Source organism: Danio rerio, chromosome 11 (assembly GCF_052040795.2).
Source record: "Danio rerio strain M-AB ecotype USA chromosome 11, GRCz13ab, whole genome shotgun sequence".
In the NCBI taxonomy this organism is placed as follows: Eukaryota; Metazoa; Chordata; class Actinopteri; order Cypriniformes; family Danionidae; genus Danio; species Danio rerio.
The window spans coordinates 31,371,454-31,395,274 of record NC_141031.1 but is presented as its reverse complement, the minus strand read 5'-3'; the positions used below and the strand labels follow the sequence as shown (position 1 = coordinate 31,395,274).

General features: G+C 33.8%; 1 protein-coding gene across 2 annotated transcripts in view; it reads left to right on the top strand.

Annotated features, from left to right (window-relative positions):
• igsf21a (immunoglobin superfamily, member 21a) overlaps positions 1-23,821 on the top strand; it is a 439,822-nt gene that overhangs the window by 293,603 nt on the left and 122,398 nt on the right. For both annotated transcript variants that reach the window (NM_001278321.2, NM_001034184.2), the window contains 1 exon segment: positions 542-660. In NM_001278321.2, coding sequence (NP_001265250.1) covers positions 542-660 — 119 coding nt within the window.

Here is a 23,821-nt window from a genome sequence, read left to right as displayed (position 1 = left end):
ATCTATCTATCTATCTATCTATCTATCTATCTGTCTATCTGTCTATCTGTCCATCCGTCCATCCGTCCATCCGTCCATCCGTCCATCCGTCCATCCGACCCTTGATTAATTAAGTGACTAAGCCAAAAAGAATATGAACAATTGGATAATGCTAATTCAAGCAAGCAAAATAGCACACAGCTAGCAAAATGCTGACTGAATTAAGATTACTTCAAACCATCAAACTTTCTTTAGCTTCACTTATTTGTATACTTACAAATTGTACTGAAAACCCCTAAAGTTAATGTCTAACTTACTTTAAAACCTTCAATCTTTAAGCCTTTCAAAACCTAATTTTCACTTTTAAAACTGGCTTTGTAAAGTCATCTTCAAACTTACGTCATCTAGTTTCATATAATAATCATTCTTGTTTCTTGGGTGAATTCCATTACGTTTAAAAGATTTATTGGGGACCTTGACTTAAAGCAAATACTCATATCCAGGCTTTGAATAACTAAAAATGTCTTACAGTAGTTGTAATTGTGATTTAAATTTTTTACAGGCTCCCAGAGGTGCGGATCTCAGACAATGGCCCTTATGAATGCCATGTAGGAATCTATGACCGAGCGACACGAGAGAAGGTCGTCCTGGCATCAGGGAACGTCCTGCTTACGGTCATGTGTGAGTACAAATTCACTGCAGAAATGTCACATTCTCTACTTTCTCTTCATCAGACATGTGGAACAGCATGTGCTAATTTGAATCCATCTTCAAGCCAGATAAACAAGGATGCAACCGTATGTTCAGGATTAAGTGAACCATAATATGCTCTGATTTACTTTTGGCATTATGCATTTGGCAGAAATATTGACTCAAGGGTGGTGTTGCACCCAAAAGCTGACCCACAATCTTTTACGTTGTCCTTTAACTTGTCGCCTGAGGTTTTGAAAGGCTTTATCCTGTGTTTGTTATTTGGAAGTCTGCCGTATTTTCTCTGCTGGGCCACAATAGGCTGATCATTAGAGTTGACTGTCTCCATGTGATAAGAGCTTCTGAATGGGAGGTAGAGAAGCAGCGTGTGTGTGTGTGTTGTTTGTGAGTTATTCATAACACTTCACTTTGAACTTCCCCACTCGCTGCTTATATTCATGCTGTGCTGTAAGGCGTCATTTGAGAAACTCTGAGGCCATGAAAATGCAAAGATTACAAAGAGAGCTGATTTGTTTTTAATCGTTGTATGCATGTTCTCATTTCTTTTTCTTTTTTTTTTTGCATTTTTTTTAGGCTAACACTTTATAAGAGCTTCCTTAACTTTCAGAAATTTTCTACAATCTTATTAGAGCATTATTTAATGCCTCTCTAATCAAAAATCTATGAATTATTTTATTTTTTTTATTATTCGTGATATTGTAGCATAGATAGTAGTGCAGTGTAAATATTTGGTATGCTATTGTAGCTTTTGTTAGTATTTTTTATTAGAATTATGACCTCAAATCTTGAACATGAATTATGTTGCATGGGTATATTTTTAGCAATAGCAAATTTATTTATTTTTCTTTTAAGCCAAACATCATTACAATATTAAGTAAATATCATGTTTCATGAAGTTATTTTGCAAATGTCTTGTTGTAAATCTTTTAAACTCAATTTGTGATTGGTAATGTGCATTAAAAATTGCACAAATTGAGCTCAATTTGAAGTAAATTTGTTTCAAATTTTAATTGTTTTTGAACCTCTGATTCTTGATTTTCAAATAGTTTGTCGTAATATCATTGAAAATTAACACTTGTGACTGGTTTTGTGGTTCAACATCACATATTATATTTTTTTTTCTTCACTTTTACTCCACTTAAAACTTTTCTTTAGTACTCTAGATGAAAAATCTGTTTACAAACACTACCTGACAAAAGTCTTGTCGCCTATCCAAGTTTTAGGAACAACAAATAATAACTTGACTTCTATTTGATCATTTAGTATCAAAAGTGGCTTATATAAAAGGCAAAGGCCTCTAGATTATGTTAGTTAACCAATGTCTTGTCACTTAACAGAATTAATGTACAGTAAAAATATAAAGTCATGGTGCAGTGGAAAAAAATGTATATTGTCTATAACGTCCATGATCTTGGACAATTGCATCCATACATTTCTGCAATGAGTCAAATACCTAATGAATAAAGTCATTTGAAATGGCTAAGAATACACTATATAGGTTCATCTTCAATGCCTCCTCCTTAATCTTACCCCAGACATGCTCAATAATGTTCATGTCTGGTGACTGGGCTGGCCAATCCTGGAGCATTTTGACCTTTTTTGCTTTCAGGAAATGATGTGGAGGCTGAAGTATGAGAAGGGGCGCTACTGAATGTAACCCCAAACCATGATTTTTGCTTCACGAAACTTGACTGATTTTTGTGAGAATATTGGGTCCGTGTGGGTTCCATCAGGTCTTCTGCAGTATTTGTGATGATTGGGATGCAGTTCAACAGATGATTTATTGAAAACATCTACCTTCTGCCACTTTTCTAAATGGTCAACTAGAAGTCAAGTTATTATGTGTTGCTCTCACAACTAAGATCAATGAAAGGACTTTTGTCTGGCAGTGTACAGTATGATTTTAAACTACATTGTAAGATGAAAAACAAAATATGTATGCTTACCAGTTTTTATGAGGAATCAACATTACTAAATAGTCTTTATTAGTTAATATTTCTGATTTATATCTAGTTTTAGCAGATCAAGCTGAAATACCAAATGAAAAAGATGACTTCTAATTTCCAATTTCACCCGAAACATTGCAATTGTTTATTGTGTCATTGTCATGATTGACACTTGTTGGGTTATTTCATCTGTTACTTGAACAGCATCTCATTATCAGTCTAAAACAAGCCCGTCAGACGCTCATGTTCACTCTCCACTCTCTTTATAACTATTACCAGCCGCTGGCCTAATGACATTCAGCCTACAATACCTGAGCATGTCAAGCTCCGTCCACCGCTCTGAGATGCAGCTTGGCGTTAATAAGGAACCTCATCATTTTTCAGCCCATTGTTAAAATGAACAAATAAGAAAGTGTGGTCCTCAGGCTAATAGTTCTCTCCTGGAAAGCTGATAAGACAGGCTGGAAGTCAGCGAAAAGCCCCAGAAGGCCTGATGGAAATAAACATTTCTTTGAATAAAGAACAGCTCTTTCAGCGCCTTCAGCTGGAGAAACACAACCAAATATGAACAAATCACACCATCTTGTTGATGGTGGTGTTGATGTTAACAGCCTGCTTTTATCAATACGAGTTGTTTTGAAGATTCTCCTTGTAATTGCTTAGAAATCGAAGAAAAGTGTGTGTGTGTGCTTTGTCTCGCTGACATTCGTAAATCCCTACACCTCTACAGGAGAAGAAGGATCGCCTCTAGCATTGTGGCTAATTGCCATCTAAGCTGAAACAGAATTATTCATAACCTATTAGTGTGGCAAGTTCACTGGGTAGAGGAGAGAAAAGAAGAAAAAAAAACATGATGAGAAAGAGAATGAAAATGTGTGAAAAAAAGTTCATTAATCGGGGGAGCCTTGCGCAAACGGTATTTTAATTTGCTAAAGGACGCCATAATTAAGAATGCCCATTTTAATGAATCCTTGGCCTGCAGTTTCAATCATCTGCTTCTTAAGCCTAGATTTGGAATTATTGGGACTCACCTTCATGCTGATTCAGAAGTCATGAATGACTCTGCTGTGAACTTCAGCTTTGGCTGGTTTGAGAGGCAGTGTGATCAAGCGTTAACTTACAAGTATTTAAACTGTATTTGAATGTCATTTCAGAGTGCAACCGTGTGGAAATTAACTCTTAGTGGTGATCATTGGTGGAAAGAGTACTGAAAAACTGTACTCAATTAAAGTACTATTGCTTTCCATGTAGGGCAGTATGATTAAAAAATAGCCTCATACTGAAAACGTAGTCCTATATAAATTTCTGGAAATCGCTAATTATGTAGCCAGAGGTACATATGGCTGCATTTTATCTTTAAAATTAATGCTATGGGGTGATATGATGGCGTACCGGTTTGCGCCTGCCAGCTAACCTCTATATGGACGGCTTTTCCGCTGTTACCAGTTTGTCCAGTGGCTCGCCGTGTATGTTGGCGGACTTGTCACATGGAGTGGAGTTGACCACGACAACGGGGTTTAAGTCTGGTGAAGAACGGTCTAGAAAATATGTAAGACAAAATCAAAAGTAAAAAAATTAAATAAACAAGTAAATAGCAGGGTGAGAATTACCTTTGAAAGACACTTTGAAAACACTGTCAGTTGGGTTTAGAGAAGTTGGTGGGCGGCCCAATCGATGCTTTTTAAAACACTGTCAGTTGGGATTAGGAAAGTGGCTGGGCGTGCTTGTTTAGGGAAGGAAGAGAGTGGGTCAGTCAATTGGTCAGTCAGTCAGTTGACAGCATCATCTGGTGGATGAAATTTCAGATCTCAAAAAGCATACACAGTGGCCTCTGGTGGTTTTGCGAAAACAAAAACTGCAAAAATGAACCTCCTTCTGAGACTTATTTGGAGCTCTCCAGAATGTATATAGGGGTTCATATTCAGAATGAGCCTGGGTTTAAAACATCCCATTTAAAAGTACTCAAGAGTAGTGAGTATTGTGCTGTGAAAATTCTTATACCTCCCTTATACCATTCAAACATAAAATATAGCATTTTCTTTTACAGGTCTTTATACAGTAAGTGTAAGTTTAATTATTTGCCGTTATTGGACTTTACCTTTAAAATGTTAGATTATTTAATTGAGAGAACACATTACAAGACATGCAACTATAAGCTGAAGAAAGCATGTTGATGCGTTTACTTGTAGAGTGAAATCTGTGTAAACTACTGTAAGAGAGAAAATCTAGCTGTGATGATATGTTAATGCTTATAACTTTGAATCTTGACTTACAAGCTATGCTTGTCTAGCAGTTGGCACCAAAAACTATGCTAGTACAGCACTTAGAATACAAGCAATGTGTGCATGTGTTTTAAAACGTAACATTCTGGTGTGCATTTAATTAATGTTAAAGGGTATTGTCATTTTCATTATCTTGCATCTTTTCATGCAGTCTAAACAATATCATGGTCATTGCGTGTACTGATTTTGCGTCTTCTTGGTTATTTTATTCCACACTACAGGTTTGCTGCCTTTATAAATGTGTCTTGATGTCTGTCTGTTGTATTTTTCTATACACAGTTCAACTGGATGAGAATCACGGGACAGATTATATATTATTTAGCCAATCACTATAGACAGAAAAAAAAACATATAAAGTAGTGACTAAGGAAAATAAAGCAGTACAAGTACAGATACAGAACTAAATATGTACTGAAGTAAAAAGTAAAGTACACATTTAAACTACTTAGAACTAGAATAGCTCTAAGAGTATATTTTGGTTTTGATACAATTGCTTAACATATTGTATATGTGCAGCCAAACATGTATAGGAACCTTAAAATATTTTAAATTTTGAAAAATAGAAATAATTAATGCATTTCTAAAAGGGTTATAGTTTCATCTTGTTGTAATTTGAACATAGTAATAATTTTTGTAGAACTTTGTAGAATTCTATTTAACTAAAACGTATCAAGAAGGCCTGTTACTGATTAATAATATTTATAATAATTACTTACATTTATATAGTGCTTTTCTGGACACTCAAAGCGCTTAAACATTGGGGAGAATCTCCTCACGCAACACCAGTGTGCAGCATCCACCTGGATGACGCGACGGCAGGCATATTGCGCCGACTGCACACCAGCTGATTGGTGGAGAGGAGACAGAGTGATGAAGCCAATAATGATATGGGGTTGATTAGGAGGCCATAATGGAGAGAGGCAAGTAGGCAAATTTGGCCAGGATGCCGGTGTTAAACCACCACTCTTTTCAAAGGACATTATGGGTTTAAAGATCACAGAGTATCAGGACCTCTGTTTACATTTCATCTGATAGATGGCACTCACTGAGCAGTAAAGAGTCCCCTTCACTATACTGGGGCATTAGGACCCAAACAGACCACTGGTTGATCACCCCCTGCTGGCCTCACTAACACCACTTCCAGCAGCAACCTAGCTTTCCCATCCAGGTACTGACCAGGCTTCCCTGACTTCAGTGGGCGACCATGTGAAAGTTGCAAAGAGCCAGCTGCCAGCAAAGCACTGTTTATAGTGATGCTCCAATCAATCGGCCGGAGATCGGTATCGGGCGATAATCACATTTTTATGACTCAATCGGTACTCACTAATATGGCCAATCTCATAACTAAACGCAAGTGTTTGTTTGAGTTTGAGTCATACAGTCAGGTTATACATACATCAGCTACAACATGTGAAGATGTTAATGATGCACAGGGGCATGATCGATGGCTGCCCTCAAGTCATAGGAGATAAAATACATACAAATATACAAATACATTGTCCTTCTAGATGCAACCCATTGCTGTTAAACACCCATACACTTTCACACTTACACATGCATTCATACACTAAAGTCAATTTAGTTTATTCAATTCGCCTACAGCGCATGCCTTTGGACTGGGGGGAAAACCAGAGCACCAGGAGGAAACCCACGCCAACAAGAGGAGAACATGTGAACTCCTCACAGAAATGCCAACTCACCCAGCAGGGACTCAAATCAGCAACCTTCTTGATGAGAGGCAACAGTGCTAACCACTGAGCCACCATGTCGAGAGTTGCAGAGAGCTAGCTGCTGACCCTGTCAGCTAAACATCACTGAAGCATCAGCAGATTAAAGTATATAATTTATGTATATATTTACATATTAATAAGATATGGGTGATGCGGTGGCACAGTAGGTAGTGGCCTAACAGCAAGAAGTTCGGTTGTTCGAGCCTCAGCTGGGCCAGTTGGCATTTCTGTGTGGGGTTTGCATGTTCTCCTCTCATTCGCGTGGGTTTCCTCCGGGTGCTTCGGTTTCCCCCACAAGTCCAAAGACATGCAATACAGGTGAATTAGGTAAGCTAAATTGTTGGTAGTGTATGTGTAGATGAGTGTGAATGGATGTTTCGCAGTAATTGGTTGAGGCTGGAAGGGCATCCGCTGTGTAAAAATGTGCTGGATAAGTTGGCAGTTCATTCCACTGTGGCAACCCTAGATTAATAAAGGGACTAAGCCGAAAAGAAAATGAATGAATGTTAATAAGATTTTATGAATTCATTTAAATTATACATTAAATCTAAAAAGAAAATATGTATTAAATAATGATTTACTAAGAAATGATTCAATCATTTGCTCATTATTGGATGATTAATAAAACAAATACATAAATATATTTGCTTTACACTGAATTAAATAAAATTACATGCATTTCTGCAGGTCAAATAACACATCATTTTATTAAAAATGGCAAAAAGGGTGTACTTTTTAGACAGAACATTTTTTATTTTATTTCCACAGCATTATTTTTGAAGCATTTAGCACCTGGTTAAGCTGTTATGCAGGTGTTTAACAGAAGAGACATTGGTTTTCCGCTAAAATGTTTAGTGATTGGCAAATTGGCAAAGGTCACAAAAGTGTGGCAACACATGTATGCAGCCGCACACAGCAGCTTAGTTTGATGATATCTTTATACATAACCATTTCTGTGACCTTTCTCTGATATACAAGGGAAATTAGCATTTCTCCCTTTTAGTCAGTGTTGAAAATGTGCTCCGTTCTCTCCCTGCTGATGTTTGTCCTGTCATTCGGAAAATGTGGGGCCATCGATTGCCTTATCATCGACAAACAGAGATGTGCTCATCTCATTATAATGACGATGTTTGTTCTCGCTCATTTCATAATAAGTCTGCTCCAAATATCTCCAGCTGCATTTCCCAACACATCTCAAGCTGACAGGCCACCAGTGTCAGGTTTTACTCGTCTTGCTCCTTATTTATTTGAAATTGATGCACGCGGTTTCTTGAGGGCGAAACGTTATGCTAAACTGCAGCACTTAAAGAAGCATTAAATACCAGAGGAGATGACCTTAGACAAACCTGTGAAGTAAGTCAGCTAAGCAAGTAATTAGTTCAATTAAATGCCGTATTCAGTAAAAGCAGTCCCTCTGGCTGTAGAGGCTTAAAGTTGAAAAAGCGCGGTTGAATTAAGCCTAATTAATTTCTTTTGTCCACTACCACCTTTTAATTGTCATGTAGCAAATTTAATGAAGCAAAAGTCTTTTAGGAGAAGGCGACATAGTGGTAACTATAAGGGCTTGTAAAGCAAACTCTTTGGGTTATGTACTATATGACTGCATAAAGTTCAAACTATAGATTAAATACTAGTGTAAATGAATATTACATTGTAGGTTAGTTTAGTTTTTTATTAATTAACATTGCAACAAATGAGATGCAAAAATAGTTTATTGGAAACTGTTTTTACATTATCCAGATTTATTACATACATTACATAAAACATACCTCTTATAGAAGTTGTTTTCCGATAATAATAATAATAATAATAATAATAATAATAATAATAATAATAATAATAATAATAATAATAGCTTCAAAAATATGATACATTTTATATATAATGATAAATTTGTATTTATTTATTTTATTGTATTTTACTTTATTTAAATAATAATAATAATAATAATAATAATAATAATAATTATTATTATTATTATTATTATTATTATTATTATTGCCACTATAATTATAACATAACTTATAACATAAATTTAAAAAATACAAACTTGTCAAACTTTACCATATTTCTGCATATTCGGTATATCTGTATTTTTGCATTTATTATTATTATTATTATTATTATTATTATTATTATTATTATTATTATTATTATTAAATAAACCAAGTCAATAAATAAATAAATAAATAAATGCATATTTGTCATAATTTACTTAGAATTTACCATATTTCTCCATATTCTGTATGTCTGTATTTATTTATTTATTTTTAAAAAATTATAATAATAGTAATTACTATTATATTATTATTATTATATAAAATACATTATTAGATAAATATAAACAAATTTGTCATCGTTTACTTAGAATTTAACATATTTAAGCATATTCCTGATGTCTGTATTTTTTTATTAATTTGTTTTGTTTTGTTTTATTTTATAATAATAGTTATTATTATAAAATAAAATAAATAAATAAATACAGATTTGTCATCATTTACTAAGAATTTACCATAGTTTTGCATATTCTACATATCTGTATTTTTTAAATAATTTATTTTACTTTGTTTCATTTTATAATAATAGTAATTAGTACAAAATAAATTAACTAAATACAGATTTTTCATCATTTATTTAAAATTTACCATATTTTTGCATATTTTGTATGTCTGTATGTCTTGTATGTCTGTATGTCTTGTATTTTATTATTAAGTTATAGTTCACCCTTTACTCAAGTTAAACCGTGTTCAACAAAAGAAAGAAGATATTTGGAACAAGAGGAAGATGAGTAAATAATGACAACTTTATAAATCATTATTTTGAGGTTAAATATACCTTTACATGGCATGAAGGTGAATAAATAACAATAGAGTTTGAGTTTCTGGCTAAACTCTCTTATTATTACAGAAATATAATCCTCACATTCCTGCTTTAAACTCCTTTGACAGTTTTTGGATGCTTATTGGCTTTGATTTTAAGTGTGTATTTGTAAAGATAGCATTAGCATTACTACTTTTAGCATGCAGTAAACAGAGCTTTATTTAAGTATTTTATTGATCAAGGCTAGTTTAATTCACTAAATGCTAAAAAAGAATGTGCATATATATATATATATATATATATTTAGTAGAAACAGAAAAATGATGCTAAGTTGGTATCTTCTTTCATAAGCTTGCACACTGGGTGCCAATTGTCTTCAGTGCTAATTTTCTGAGTATGTTTACACTGTTACCGGATCTGCATAATTCCTTTAGTGAACCGGGCATTAAAACAGCATGAACTGATCCTATAAACAAACAGCACTATCAGTGCTTGCACAACTCATTTTAAATGATTTCCCTCCTAGGGTATAAAGGCAATCAGTGCTCAAATATCATCTCTTACTAATTCAAACCTTTTGGTTAACAATGGAAGACTTTTAGTCATTATTGATGGGGATTATCGCTCGTTCTATATATTAGCTTTAGTCAGGCTCACGTTGATATGCAGTTCACCCAGTTCAACATTTGTGTTGGGGCTGTCGATGAGGGAGATATCTCTGATTAGCTGTTCAGTTTAGCAAACAAGAATAAAAGCAAAGGTGATGAAAGTGATCAAAGAAGTCAGCACTGGGGATAGGCACATCAATAATGCAGTATCAACACACATAAGCTACTTGTTTGATATTGGTACCTTTAAAAAGCTACACAAAGAAGCATTTATAAGGCACGAAAGACTAGTATTCTGTAGGAGAAATCAACTTTAAAGTTGAAAAAGGATTGAAATGCCAAAGTATGTCTTGAGATCATTGTTAGAGTGGAGGAAAATGCTGTTGTTATGAACTACTCAATATTCACTTTACTAAAAAGATTATGAAATCTTACGAACTGGCAAAAAGAAGTAATACAATTCCAAATGTTTTTCTTAGATGCTTTTCTGAACATTGATGTTTTAAATAATTCAAAACATGTAGAAAGCTGAAGTTAGTCGTGCGAAACTGTGAAAAAAAAACAGCCTGTTTAAAATTAAGACATCTTTTATAAAGTTCAGATGTCCATTTTAGGTGTTGCTATTTTATTCTTCTCATAGTTTTATTATAATATACACTACCGATCAAAAGTTTGGGGTCAGTAGAATTTTAAAATGTTTTAAAATAAGCTCAATCCGCTCACCAAGTCTGCAGTTATTTAATCAAAAATACAGAACAAATTGTAAAATTGTGAAATATAAAATCACTGTTCAATAGTAGTTTATAAATTAATGTAATAATTTATTCCAGTGATTTTAAAGATGACTTTTCAGCTTCATTACTCCATTCTTTAGAGTCACATTATCATTTAAAAATATTTATTTTTATTATTATTATTATTATTATTATTATTATTATTATTATTATTTATTATTATTATTTTTATTATTATTATTAATGGTGATAGTAATAAAAACAATAATGACTGTTGTAATAATTTTATTTGAAACATACAATAAGAAAGCAGATATTTAAATTGTTTATAAATATTCAACAATTTAACAACTGAAAAAAATAAAAACAATAATAAATGCCGCCTTGATTAACAGAATCGTTGTCTTAAAAAAAAAAAAAAAAGACTGACCCCAACTTTTGACCGATAGTGTACAAGTATGAATAAATAATAAATGAATAAATCCTTATATTTGATAGTGCTATTAATGTTCCATATATATATATTAATTAATTATGGAACATTAATTATGGAATTATGGATATATGGATCATTTTGGCAGTAATTTCTTTCACTGCAGTAATATCAAGACATTGCAAAAATTTTATTTAGACAAATTTAAAGGGAATTTTCTCTTAGATTTACAGATTTCCAAATAGTTGTACTGTATCTCGGCCAAATATTGTTCTCAATATACATAAATGAAAATGGAAAGATTAATGGAAAGATTTAAGTTGTTGTCTAAATCTCTCTTTCTCTCTCTTTTTAAAATGACACTTATGACTAGTTTCAAAGTCCAGAATCGCATATCGAAGAAAAATAAATTGACCATACCTATACAACACGACCAAAATCTATTTCAATATTCCATCTTACCTGGGAATACAGTAAATAGGTGTATACTTTCATAACAACATATAATACCTGCAATGATTAAAATTAATACATAATCATTTAAAATCAAAATTTAAACTATTATTTCATGTATCTTCAATTTTAGTTATGATTTTAGTTTTTTAATGACAAACACATTTTATATTTGTTGATAGGCATCATTGTTTTCTAACAACATACAGTGGAAGTCAGAATTATTAGCTCCCTTGTTTATTTTTTTCCCCCAATTTCTTAAAATATAATCTCTAATAACTGATTTATTTTATCTTTGCCATAATGACAGTAAATAATATTTTACTAAATATTTTTCTATCCATCTTAGACTGACAGACTTAACTAGGTTAATTAGGTTAACTAGACAGGTTAGGGTAATTAGGGAAGTTATTGTATAACAATGGCTTGTTCTGTAGACTATTGTAAGAAAATATACCATAAATGTGCTAATAATTATGACCTTAAAAGGGTTTTAAAAAATGAAAACTGCTTTTATTCTAGCCAAAATTAATCAAATAAGACTTTCTCGAGAAGAAAGAATATTAGCAGACATACTGTGAAACTTTCCTTGCTCTGTTAAACATCATTTGGGAAACATTTAAAAAGGAAAAAAAAATCCATTTGGATGCAATCATTTTGGTGCAATAAAGCACAGCTTTCTGGCCAAGATGCGCACAACAATTGCCTTTCCTCAGTTTTCGCTTTGAGGTTAGCTTGGAGTGTTACGGTACTAAACAAACAAGTCTTTAAAACGAAACTGCATGTATAACATCACTTGCGTAACATTTCTGTGTCAAATTGAGTGTTCACATCACGTAAGTGTGCAAAGACTTTGTTTTAACCTTTGCAAAGTGCAAGAAGGTAATTGAGAGGACATCCTTCACAAGACAGGAGGGCTCTATATTTATATACACATTCAAAAAAGAGAAAACGAGAGAGCTGGAGGCACAGAGAACGATGAGCCGTGGGGTGCTTGGGGAGCAATTACTCCTTCATCCCATAAACTGGTATTCACTTCAATTACGGCGCCCAACTTTAATCAAGCAGTGTGTATATATAGCCGTGCAGCTTTTATAAATGGAGGAATTAATGACACCTTCATGCAGAGCAAACATGAAGGAGTTTTGAGACTGTGTTTTGCGCCGGAGCAGCTGTGATGGAGTTGTAGACGCTGTAAAAAGATTCCATGTCGAAGTGACAGTAATTTACTGGCAACAATTATCCAGTAGTTGCTGTATTTCATGCCATGTTATAAATACTGTAAAACCGAGTACATTAGCAATTAGCATACTATAAATAAATAAATCCTTATATTTGCCATTGGTATTAATGGACAGTATGTCTTGTGAATGTCATCAGAAGTATAATTGTCTTTATAAAAATGTATATTATTTTGAGCAAAAAGCTACATACCCATTTAAGTAATAATCTGTATTGTTTTTGATATTTATTATTTTATATTATTATATGTGACTAAATGTGTGTTATGTTACATTATATGGACCAAAATGATAAATTTTTGTTTTATGCCAGAATTATTAGAATGTAAAGTAAAAATCATGTTTCATTAACATTTTTGTAATTTCTTTTACTGTAATAATATCAAAACATTGTTAAGAATTTTATTTAGACACGTTTAAAGGGAAATATCTCAACCAGATTCTAGATTTAAATCCATATATAATACAGCATTTATGCAGCAGTTTACTGTTTTTAAGATGTTGAAGTACATTATTGTGATCGAGTTGGAGACATTGTAAACAAATTATATGACATACTGCAGTAAAAATACTGTAAAACTAACTTCATTAGTAATTATACTGCTGTAATGTAATACAGCATTTTACAGTTTTTTTATGTTGAAATACAATATTGCACTGTTATTTTCAAATATTACTGTATTATACAATAGTTTTACCTTGCAAATTGCCGGAGTAGCTGTGAAGGAGCTGGGGAAATTGAAAAAAAAAAAATCCCGTCAAATTGACAACAAGCATGGCAACAAGTATACAGTAGTTACTGTATTTCATACCACAGTGAAAAAAATACTGTGCAATTAACTATATTAGTAATTAGCGTACTATAAAATTCCATACAGGTTTTACTGTTTTTAAGATGTTGAAGTACAGTATTGCACTGTTATTTTCAAATAGTACTGTACTATACAATAATTTTATTTACCTTGAAAAAAGTCACGGAGTAGCTGTGATGGAGTTACCAACATTTTAAGAGAAAATCTCGTCAAATGGACTGTAACTTACTGGCAACAATTATCCAGTAATTACTGTATTTCATATCACAGTAATAATACTGTAAACCTTAAAACTGTAAACTACTTTAGTAGTGTTTTACTGTTTTAAGATGCTAAAGTACAGTATTGTACTGTTATTTTCAAATAGTACTGTACTATATAGTCATTTTACTTAGCAAAGTGCTGGAGCAGCTCTGATGGAGTTGGGGACATTGTAAAAAAAATCCTGTCAAAATTAACAGTAACTTACTGGCAACAAGTATGCAGTAGTTGCTTTATTTCATAGTATAACTATTGTAAAACTAACTACAGTAGTAATAAGCATACTATACATTTTACTGTTTTTTTTTCTTTTTTTACAATGTAGAGGTACAGTATTACACTGTTATTTTCAGTGCCAGAGCAGCTGTGATGGACTTGGGTACAAAAATCACATCAAAATGACAGTAATTTACTGGAAACAAGTATCCAGTAGTTGCTGTATCTCATACCACAATAAAAACACTGTAAAACCAATCACATCAGTAATTAGCTTATTACACAATTCATTACAGGATTTTACTGTTTTTAAAATTATGAAGTACAGTATTGCACTGTTATTTTCAAATATTGTTTGCAGTACTGTATTTAAATGTACAATAGCAAATGATTTGCCAGAATGTGTTGTTCATCTACAATAACATACTGTAAATACACAGTACAGAAAGGTTGAGTATATATAATAATACGGTTAAAACAATAACAGGTACAGTAACTTTACTTAAAAAAGTGATTTACTGTGAAAACTGCTATAATTGGTGACAGAGGAGGGTTGATGGATAGTTGTTGAGTGTTGTTGTTTGTGTGTGTGTTTGTGAGAGAGATCCTTATATGTTTGGACCCCGACCAAAAGATACAGGCCTTGTCCTGGAAAGCATGGAAGCGTGTCGGTGCCAAAAGGCCAGCATATTGCTCTTGAGGACAATGTATTCATCATATCAATCTCCGAGCAGGGGTAATGTAAGCAAGGTTACTGCGGGCCCTGAGTCTTCCGTCTTCATTCTGTCCTCTAAGCAAAACTCATTATTCTAAATTCATGTGCTTCAATATTCTCTGTTTCCTTGAAAGGCCACTGGGTCATTATTCGAGCAGTCCGGCTTGATCCTACCTGTGCTTTTTGTATTTTGAGATGAATGGTTTGAATAGCATGATAACATTCATAAAAGCTTAATTTTAGACATGATGTCTGACCTCCTGCCATTAGCTCTTTGATAGTAGAAGGATCATTTTGGCAGTTGTTTTGCCAAACGGCTTAGCAGGAGTCTCACTGAAAAGCAAGAGAGATGCTTTTGAAAAACAGATGAATTATTAAATCTGTCTGAGGGAGAACACACACACATACAAAGATATCAGTGGTAATCATAGTGCAAATAAACAACCATTGACTTCAGAAAGGATATCTTAACTAACTTAAGGGTCGTGAACTGAGAAAAAAGATTTCTTGTGGTCACAAAACATCTTGCACAAAAGCAGCTTATATTGATGTGCCAAAATAAATTTGACACTTTATTAAGTAATAGTGTGGCTAAACTGCACCTCCACAAAAAAGATCAATGCCTACTGCTGTATCACTGCCTGTTTAGCTCCCACCACCAACTGCAATACGTGGCATGTAACGATTCACTGAACTCACAATTCAATTTGATTTTGATTTCATGATTCAATTTTCTCACAATTTTCTTACAAAATTAGTTTGAAGACATTGTAAAGTAAATAGAAACATGCCCTTTTATCAGGTTAATGCTGCACAATCCTTTGTTAAATTAAAATATTAACTTAATGGAAATTTTAATTTAAAAAGGTAAGCTACACTAATAATAAAAATTTCTTCATATACACAAAGCAAGACTTTGCCTGTGCTCTCTGTCTATTTAGAGGATCATGATTCAAACAAAGCTGAAGCCTGAGCAGTCTTTAATCAAACTGTAAAATTTAGAAATTTAAAGCTTAAACTAAAAAAATGGTCTGACTTTAGTTTTGTAAAACTATTGGCCTACAAAATAAAACATCTGAGGGAAACAGCAGACACGCTGAATGAGATGCAAATTCACTCTCTGCCAACAGGTGGCACCAAAGACACTAGAATACACGAGTGATGTCACCCGTATAGTTTTGAATGGAGAAGAGTGTCAGTCAATATTGCGAATGAAGCTCCACCTACTAGTACAGGAGCCAGTCATTGATCGCTATAGACTGTTTCTCTGGGGGAGAAGCCCAGATCAGACGTGTGTCTTTTCGACAGGTTTTGTGGTCAACAAATACACTAGAATCTCATCAAATACTTGCTTCACAGATGTAAGAAATATATTCAATTAAAGCTTGAAATCTGTTCTTTTAAATGAACCAAGTGCACTTGAAAACAAAAGATGTTTTGGATGAAACATCTGCATGAAATAAACGTTAGTTACAGTCCATCCTGTCAAACGCACATCACATGACAGCAAATACTCGAATGCCCACAAAATTGTAAACAAAGAATCGCTGTCATTTCTGGAGGAGATTCACCATCAAGACCAAGTTGTGAATTATTTATTTATTATATATTATATGTATTAATATTATATATTAATTGAGGTTGGCGTGATCTTGTTTTTTCCAGTGCTCTTGCACATGAGCTAGGGCACCCTGGAAAGATGCAGATTTCATTTGATTAGAATGTTTAGAAACTACACCTATGAGACGGATGTTGCTTAATTTTATTGCCGATTCCAAAAATGTAATATAATTGTAAGCTTGGCAAACAGTTTTGCCCAAGCATACTGTCCAAGAGACGTTTCAAAGATGGCTATTGAGTGAAATGACTTGCCTTAAAGAGACTTTGGTGGCACTTATGAACAGCAATGACATAGTGTTTCCAAGGTTACAGTTGTAAATAACAGCGCTGCTCGTATGAATGCTAGTATAATATGTATCATTCAGAAACATAATAAACAAACTGGTGCGAAAACATTTCTAAAACAGTCAGTTCGCCTCAAAGATTAATTTATTTAAACCCGTTGTCCAAAGGTATTTGATTTGTTTGGCATCTGGACCAATTCGATTAGATTTTCAACCAGTGCCCGGTAATTAACTCTTATTAGTTCTTGTATATGCTTAAACACATGGCATACTGCATAAAAATATGCCTCATTGGTTCCTGTTCTTCAAGCAAACATGCTTGAATTTCAGTGGCCGGTTGTGCTCTAGCCTAGCCATTGTTAGTTTGTTAATGTTTATACATGCATGTTGAATGAGTGTGTGTTTCCCAATACTAGGTTGTGTCTGGAAGGCCATCCGCTGTGTAAAACATATGCTGGAATAGTTGGCGGTTCATTCCGCTGTGGCGACTCCTGATTAATAAAAGGATTAAGCCGACAAGAAAATGAATGAATGAGTTGGCGGTTCATTCCGCTGTGGCGACCCCTTATAAATAAGGGCCTAAGCCGAAGGAAAATGAATGAATTAATGAATAAATTAAGGCTAAATATAATTTCAAAAAGAGAGACAGAAATCTCTCAGATTTGATAAAGTGTTTCTTATGGGTTTAGGATAACATGATGCTGAATAAATTATGAGAATTTTATTTTGCTGCGAACTAACCCTTTAAATTAAACTTAAAGTTTGTTTTTTTGAGGTCTGTTTATATGTCAAGTTTGAAAGTGTCTGTGTTTGGCTTCTTGTCAGATGGAAGTCTCTTGAAATAGTGAAGAGGTGAGCTTTAATAATTTGTGCTGTTGCTACACAATGACCTGTCACCTCTCAGAGTCCATATAGATCATTTGGCTTTTGTGTGTCTGAGAGAGAAAGCATGGAGAGAACTGAGAGATATAAACATCGGCTGCGACCCCAAGGTCACATCAAGAGGGTCTTCGCTTCTCAGAATAGACAGTTAATATCACTAGTATACAGTATATGTTTTGTGGAGTGGGGATGATGTTGCAGACTTCAGGAATAACTATACTTATTTCTCATTCAGTAGATTTGTATTAGTTTTTGGGAAGTAGTTGTGTTTTGGAAAATATAAAAGGAATAATACTAGGCAGCTTATTAAACAGAATATTAAGTAGATTCTTTCTTTCTTTCCTTTATTTAGTTTTCTGCATCTGTTGACTATTTTTTTTAAATACTATTTTCTCTTTTAATTTAGTAAAAAAAAATGCTAACATTTTATTATTTATAATTGTTCATACTGCAGATCATAAGATAGGGATGTCTAAATTTATGTATTAATGTTCAGAATGAATTTCTACAAAAAAAGATTTTTTAAAAAGTAGGAATTGTATATATGTCTTGATATATGTCTAAAAAAATCTATATAAATACATATTCCATGATAATTAATCTTTTACATTTGAAGCTAAATTTAAATTTTATTGTAAAAAATAATCGTACATATTTTGTGAGTCATGTTTTTTCACTTATTTATACTTTCGAGTTAAGCTTTACAAACTAATTTGATTGGCCTTTCATCTGTAATCAGCAATAGTCCTATCAGATTGATTCAAAACTACAAGAAATAGTCCGATTTCGCCCTGCTACCTTATCTTTATTTTGGAAGAATCCCCCCTTCCACCCCATCTCCTCCTTTTCATCCCTTTACCAGGTGGAGCCCTTGAGAACTACCTGATCTCGGACCCCTTTATTGACCTTATTCCTCGAGTACAAGTGGGCCTAACCATTTGAATCTTTTTGGATTGAGACTTCCGGTCTTATTCACTTAAATTCATTTTTAGACATTAAAAACATCTTGTTATTGTTTGATGTTGCAAACTGATATTTTCTATTTATATTATTCTGCTTGGTCTGTATAGTCATTACATTTGTTTGTAAAGCAAGTAGTTTTCTAGCGCACTTCCACATTTTAGAATGAGGTCAATATGTTTATTGACCAGGCGGGAACCCCAGGCTCAAATATCTCCGAGCTCTGGGTTCTCTCCCAGGACAGCATGCCAAACCTGTTAATAGTGTCAAGCAATATCTAAGTGCGAACTCTTGAAATTGCATTATGGGATTTTGATGTTGAAAAGACTTAATTCTCTCTATATTACTTTTTAAACAATATCTTGTCTACTAAAATGCCAATAAATGTCACTGTTTTAATCTGCAGTGTTGAATTTTCAACATTAAAAGTCAACACATCGGAGATAAAAACTTCCATAATGCAATTCACACCCGTACACAGTGCTAAAGTCCAGCATCTTTACATTGGCTTTAGTCTTGACTTAGTGCTGCTGAATGACATTTGTCCTGGGAGCACTGTACAAATGTGGCGGAGCTATTAATGTGTGCTCAGGGTCTGTATGCAATATCTAGTGTATATATCTACATTATAACATAAAGTAAATCTGCTTTGCATTTGACGGCCTGATGAATTAATTGAACTTTGACCATCAAGGGCAGGACGAACCTTGGGAGTGTTCAGTAGTCATTTTCCACCTGGCACTATGGCATAGGATGATGTCAAACCCTCTTTCTCTTTTAATTAGAAAATGATTCATTATCCCTCAATTACAGCACTGTAGAGAATTGGATGCTGGGTTTCAGTGTAAAGGATAATGTAAGCCAAGAGTCAATTGATGTTAAATAACTCCAAAGAGGCTCAGAGTTTTTAATTACCGTGAATGTTTCTATATATACATTATCATTACCTTGAACTCGCATGTTCCCTTTAACTTATTTATTTCAGGTTTATGTGTCAGATCAATGATGATATTGACTTGTTGGCAACCAGTAATCACGGATCACTAAAATGGACCAGTTAAAATCAAACTAGCATATTCTCTCAGCTTTATTGTGAACAGCTTTTTTTCAATCAAATGAATGACTTTTTAGTGTTTGCATGCATTGTAATTTATAATAAAATTGTCTGTGTAGGTTATTAATTAGAGCAATATATTTAATTTTATGAGTGGTGTCATCAACTTTAACTCCCAGGGAGCTGCCAGTTAAATTTAATAAACAGCATAATTGATGACATACAGTTTATAAACAAATGCCTATTGTGAGCTGCTCCTTATTAATGAATCAGTTAGTTTCACTCTATTTTTAGTCACATTTCATCCTAAATGAATAGTTTAGATCAGAACAAGCAAATTCTCTCTATTTTAGCTCATTTACCCCATGTTTGCATGTTCTATTCATAGTGTTTTCATGCACCGCAGTAATTAATAGCTACAAATTATAATCTATTAAATCTGTTAATTATAGTACAGCTCTGAGATACATCTCTATATTGATATGTCATTGTTTCCTTCATAACTAGTAGTTCAAAACTCAGTTTGAATCAGTGTCTGAAATGACTCACTCGTGAATTGCTTTCAGTCATATTTAATTCATATTGAACCATTAAGAACTGAACAGATGTGGTCATTATATATTTTAATGCCTAGTCCAAATTTTGAACAATCCATTCATCGTAGAGTGATTCATCAATAACATTGTGTGCTGGGATTTAAGAATCGTGTCTTGTCATACTAACATCTGTGATGTTGATCAATTGGAGCTGTAGAATCTTCTGTAGACAACTTTCAAAAAGAAAGATATTGCTCCTGCCATAAATATGCAATGGAGGAAAAGCCTGTGTTCATTTCTGAAAACAAGAGAGTCATTGTTTGTTTAGGCTCTTTTTTTTTTTTTTGGTCATGACATGAGTTACTATTTCCTCCTTCTGTATCAGGTACATCATTAAAGGGCACCTACAATATGATGAAAATCAACTTTTGTAAGCTGTTTGGACAGAAGTGTGTGCAGGTATAGTGTGTCCACAGTCATATTGGATTGATAGAAACACAATTTAACTTCCTGACGTTAAAATAGGATCCAAATCTCTCCCATTTTGAGGCCCACCGCAACGAGATGTTGATTGCCCACCAAATTGATTGACAGCCGTGTATTAACATGTCTCCATCGTAATTTGTATAATCATATAGACAAGACAGGATATGCGCAAAGCAACTGGGATTGAAAGATCTGTTCAGCTCTCTGTGATCATCTGCACCTTAAGAATGAGTTTTACAAGTTTAAAATGTTTTTAAAACAGCGGATGCTTTTAATACAGTTAAGACGGTAAAATTGATGTGTAATTTATCACCACAGCTGCATGTCAGTAAAATTATAAAATAATACGCTTCAATCCCATACACGTGTGCAAACTTTATAACGACATTGTGTGTGACTCATCGTTGCAGAAAGGCTTGAATTAACTCCACAACAAATACATTAAATAACAGTTAAGAAAGTTCTTACTGTAGTAAGGGAGATTTGCTTTCTTTCTTTTTCTGTCACTGTGCTGTTTATCTACGTAAAGGCTACACGCAGTGACTCACATGTGAGCTGAGTGGGAGAACTAGCTTTTTTGCATTAAAGGCACAGAAAACAAAACAGTTACAATGTGCTAACAGCTCAAATTTCCCAGACTTAAAAAGGTATAATAAATAATCTGATGGGTATTTTGAGCTGAAACTCAAAACACATTCTGTAGACACAAAAGACTTCTATTAAATTTTGAAAATGGGTAAAATAGGTGCCCTTTAAAGATAAGAAGTGAGAATTTACAACACAGGCTAATTAAAAATACTTACTTTAGCCTACATTTTTTTTTATGAAACCACAAACACATACTTTAGCATATGGACAGTATGATGCTAACAGCTTGGCCCAGTGAAGCACAATTCCACATGATAGATAAAGGGAATTTAAATGTAAATTCAAGGTAAAACTATATGATTGCAGTTTCACTTATATTTTCCTTTTGCTTTCGATAATTTAAAAAAAAAAAAATTGAGTTTTCAGGAAGGGTTTTGGTCAGGGCAGGCCCCGATTTAGAATTCAGAGGCTCCTGGGCACAATGTTTAGTAGGCCCCCTACCTAGCTATAGTTGAAATAAAAAATAAGATTAAAATAATAATTTTTTTAATAAAATTAATCTATAATTGCCCGCATTTTTTAAATAAATGATTTGCAGTACATAAATTACTATTCTACAAAGATTTAACTTATTTTTAAAGCATTTAAAGCACACTTTGAAAAAAACAAAAAAAAAAACTTATATATGGGTATTTTTAATGTGTAACTTCTACAAACTTATAATGCGATTTAGATATAACATCTCTCTAATCCAGCTCTATGAATCTGAGTCCTCCATAATGCACACACTTATTTATGATTTCTGCTTGTCTTCCTCGAGATGAAGAGTAGGCAAAATCTGATATTTAGTGGGGGGGGGAACGTGTTCATCAGACGCTGGATTCGAACCAGGTTCATGATTGATTGCGTTAAAAGATGTTGCCATGCACTTTATAAGCTACGCCACTCACACTGCTATCTGTTGCGCTCTTTAGTTATGTTGTCTCTGTCAATCAAACGGTGATGGGAGTGAATCACTTAACTAGCTTATTCCAGCGAGGTACGCTATTTGCACTTAAGCCTACAAAGACACTCCAAAATCTGCGTTTTTTCGCCCCTCACAGGGGCCCCAATTGTGCACGCTCCCCTGGGCCTGTTCCCTTTATGCCCATTGGTTAATCCGGCCCTGGGTCAGAGGTTCACAAGGTGAACAAGCGCAACCTTCTCATGAACATGAACAGACAGTTTATGAAGTGTACAGTAAATATATAAATATACCTGCAAATAAACAAATATACCCCAAGTAATGCGTTTTAGATTCACATCAAAACAGCTGCCTCTAGTGGATTTGTGATGTGAAATGTGGAATGACTCATTCCTAGAGCAACATATGTTACGTTTAGCAAAAAATGTAGGCTAAGACATAAACTTCCAGTGAGCTTGGGTTGAGAACTTAAAAGCCAAAATATTTTTTTTCCAAGTTTGCATGTCAAATGAACAGCCTTTTTTTGCATTCCCATGCATTGTAGTAAGTAGCAATTAAATATGCACACATAGGTTATTAATTTAACAACATTATGGAAGCGCATTTGTGAATGTAATGCCATGACTGCATTTCATCCAGTGGCCCATAAACAGCAGACATTATGCAGCACTTACAACCAATCAAAATGAAGCACGTGCCACTATAGGCTCTGTGCCATGGGTTTTCTAAAAACCTTAATGCCATCTAACATACAAGCACTTTAGGATCAAGTTTCTTTTCCAAAGCAGGCCCTGATTAAGAATTCAGAGGCTCCTGGGCACAATGTTTCGTAGGCCCCCTACCTAGCTATAGTTGAAATAAAAAATAAGATTAAAATAAAAATGTTTTAAATAAAATTAATCTATAATTGCCCGCATTTTTTAAATAAATGATTTGCAGTACATATATTACTATTCTACAAAGATTTAACTTATTTTTAAAGCATTTAAAGCACACTTTGAAAAAAACTTTAAAAAATTGTTATATATAGGTATTTTTAATGTATAACTTCTACAAACTTATAATGCGATTTAGATATAACACCCCTCCAATCCAGCTCTATCAATCTGAGTCCTCCATAATACACACACTTATTAATGATTTCTGCTTGTCTTCTTCGAGATGAAGAGAAGGCAAAATCTGATATTTAGTGGGGGGAAAAAAGAAGAAAGTGTTCATCAGACACTGGATTCAAACCGGGTTCATGATTGATTGCGTTAAAAGATGTTGCCATGCACTTTATGAGCTACGCCACTCACACTGCTATCTGTTGCGCTCTTTAGTTATGTTGTCTCTGTCAATCAAACGGTGATGAGAGTGAATCACTTAACTAACTTATTCCAGCGAGGTGCGCTATTTGCACTTAAGCCTACAAAGACACTCCAAAATCTGCGTTTTTTCGCCCCTCACAGGGGCCCCAAGTGTGCACGTTCCCCTGGGCCTGTGCCCTTTATGCCCATTGGTTAA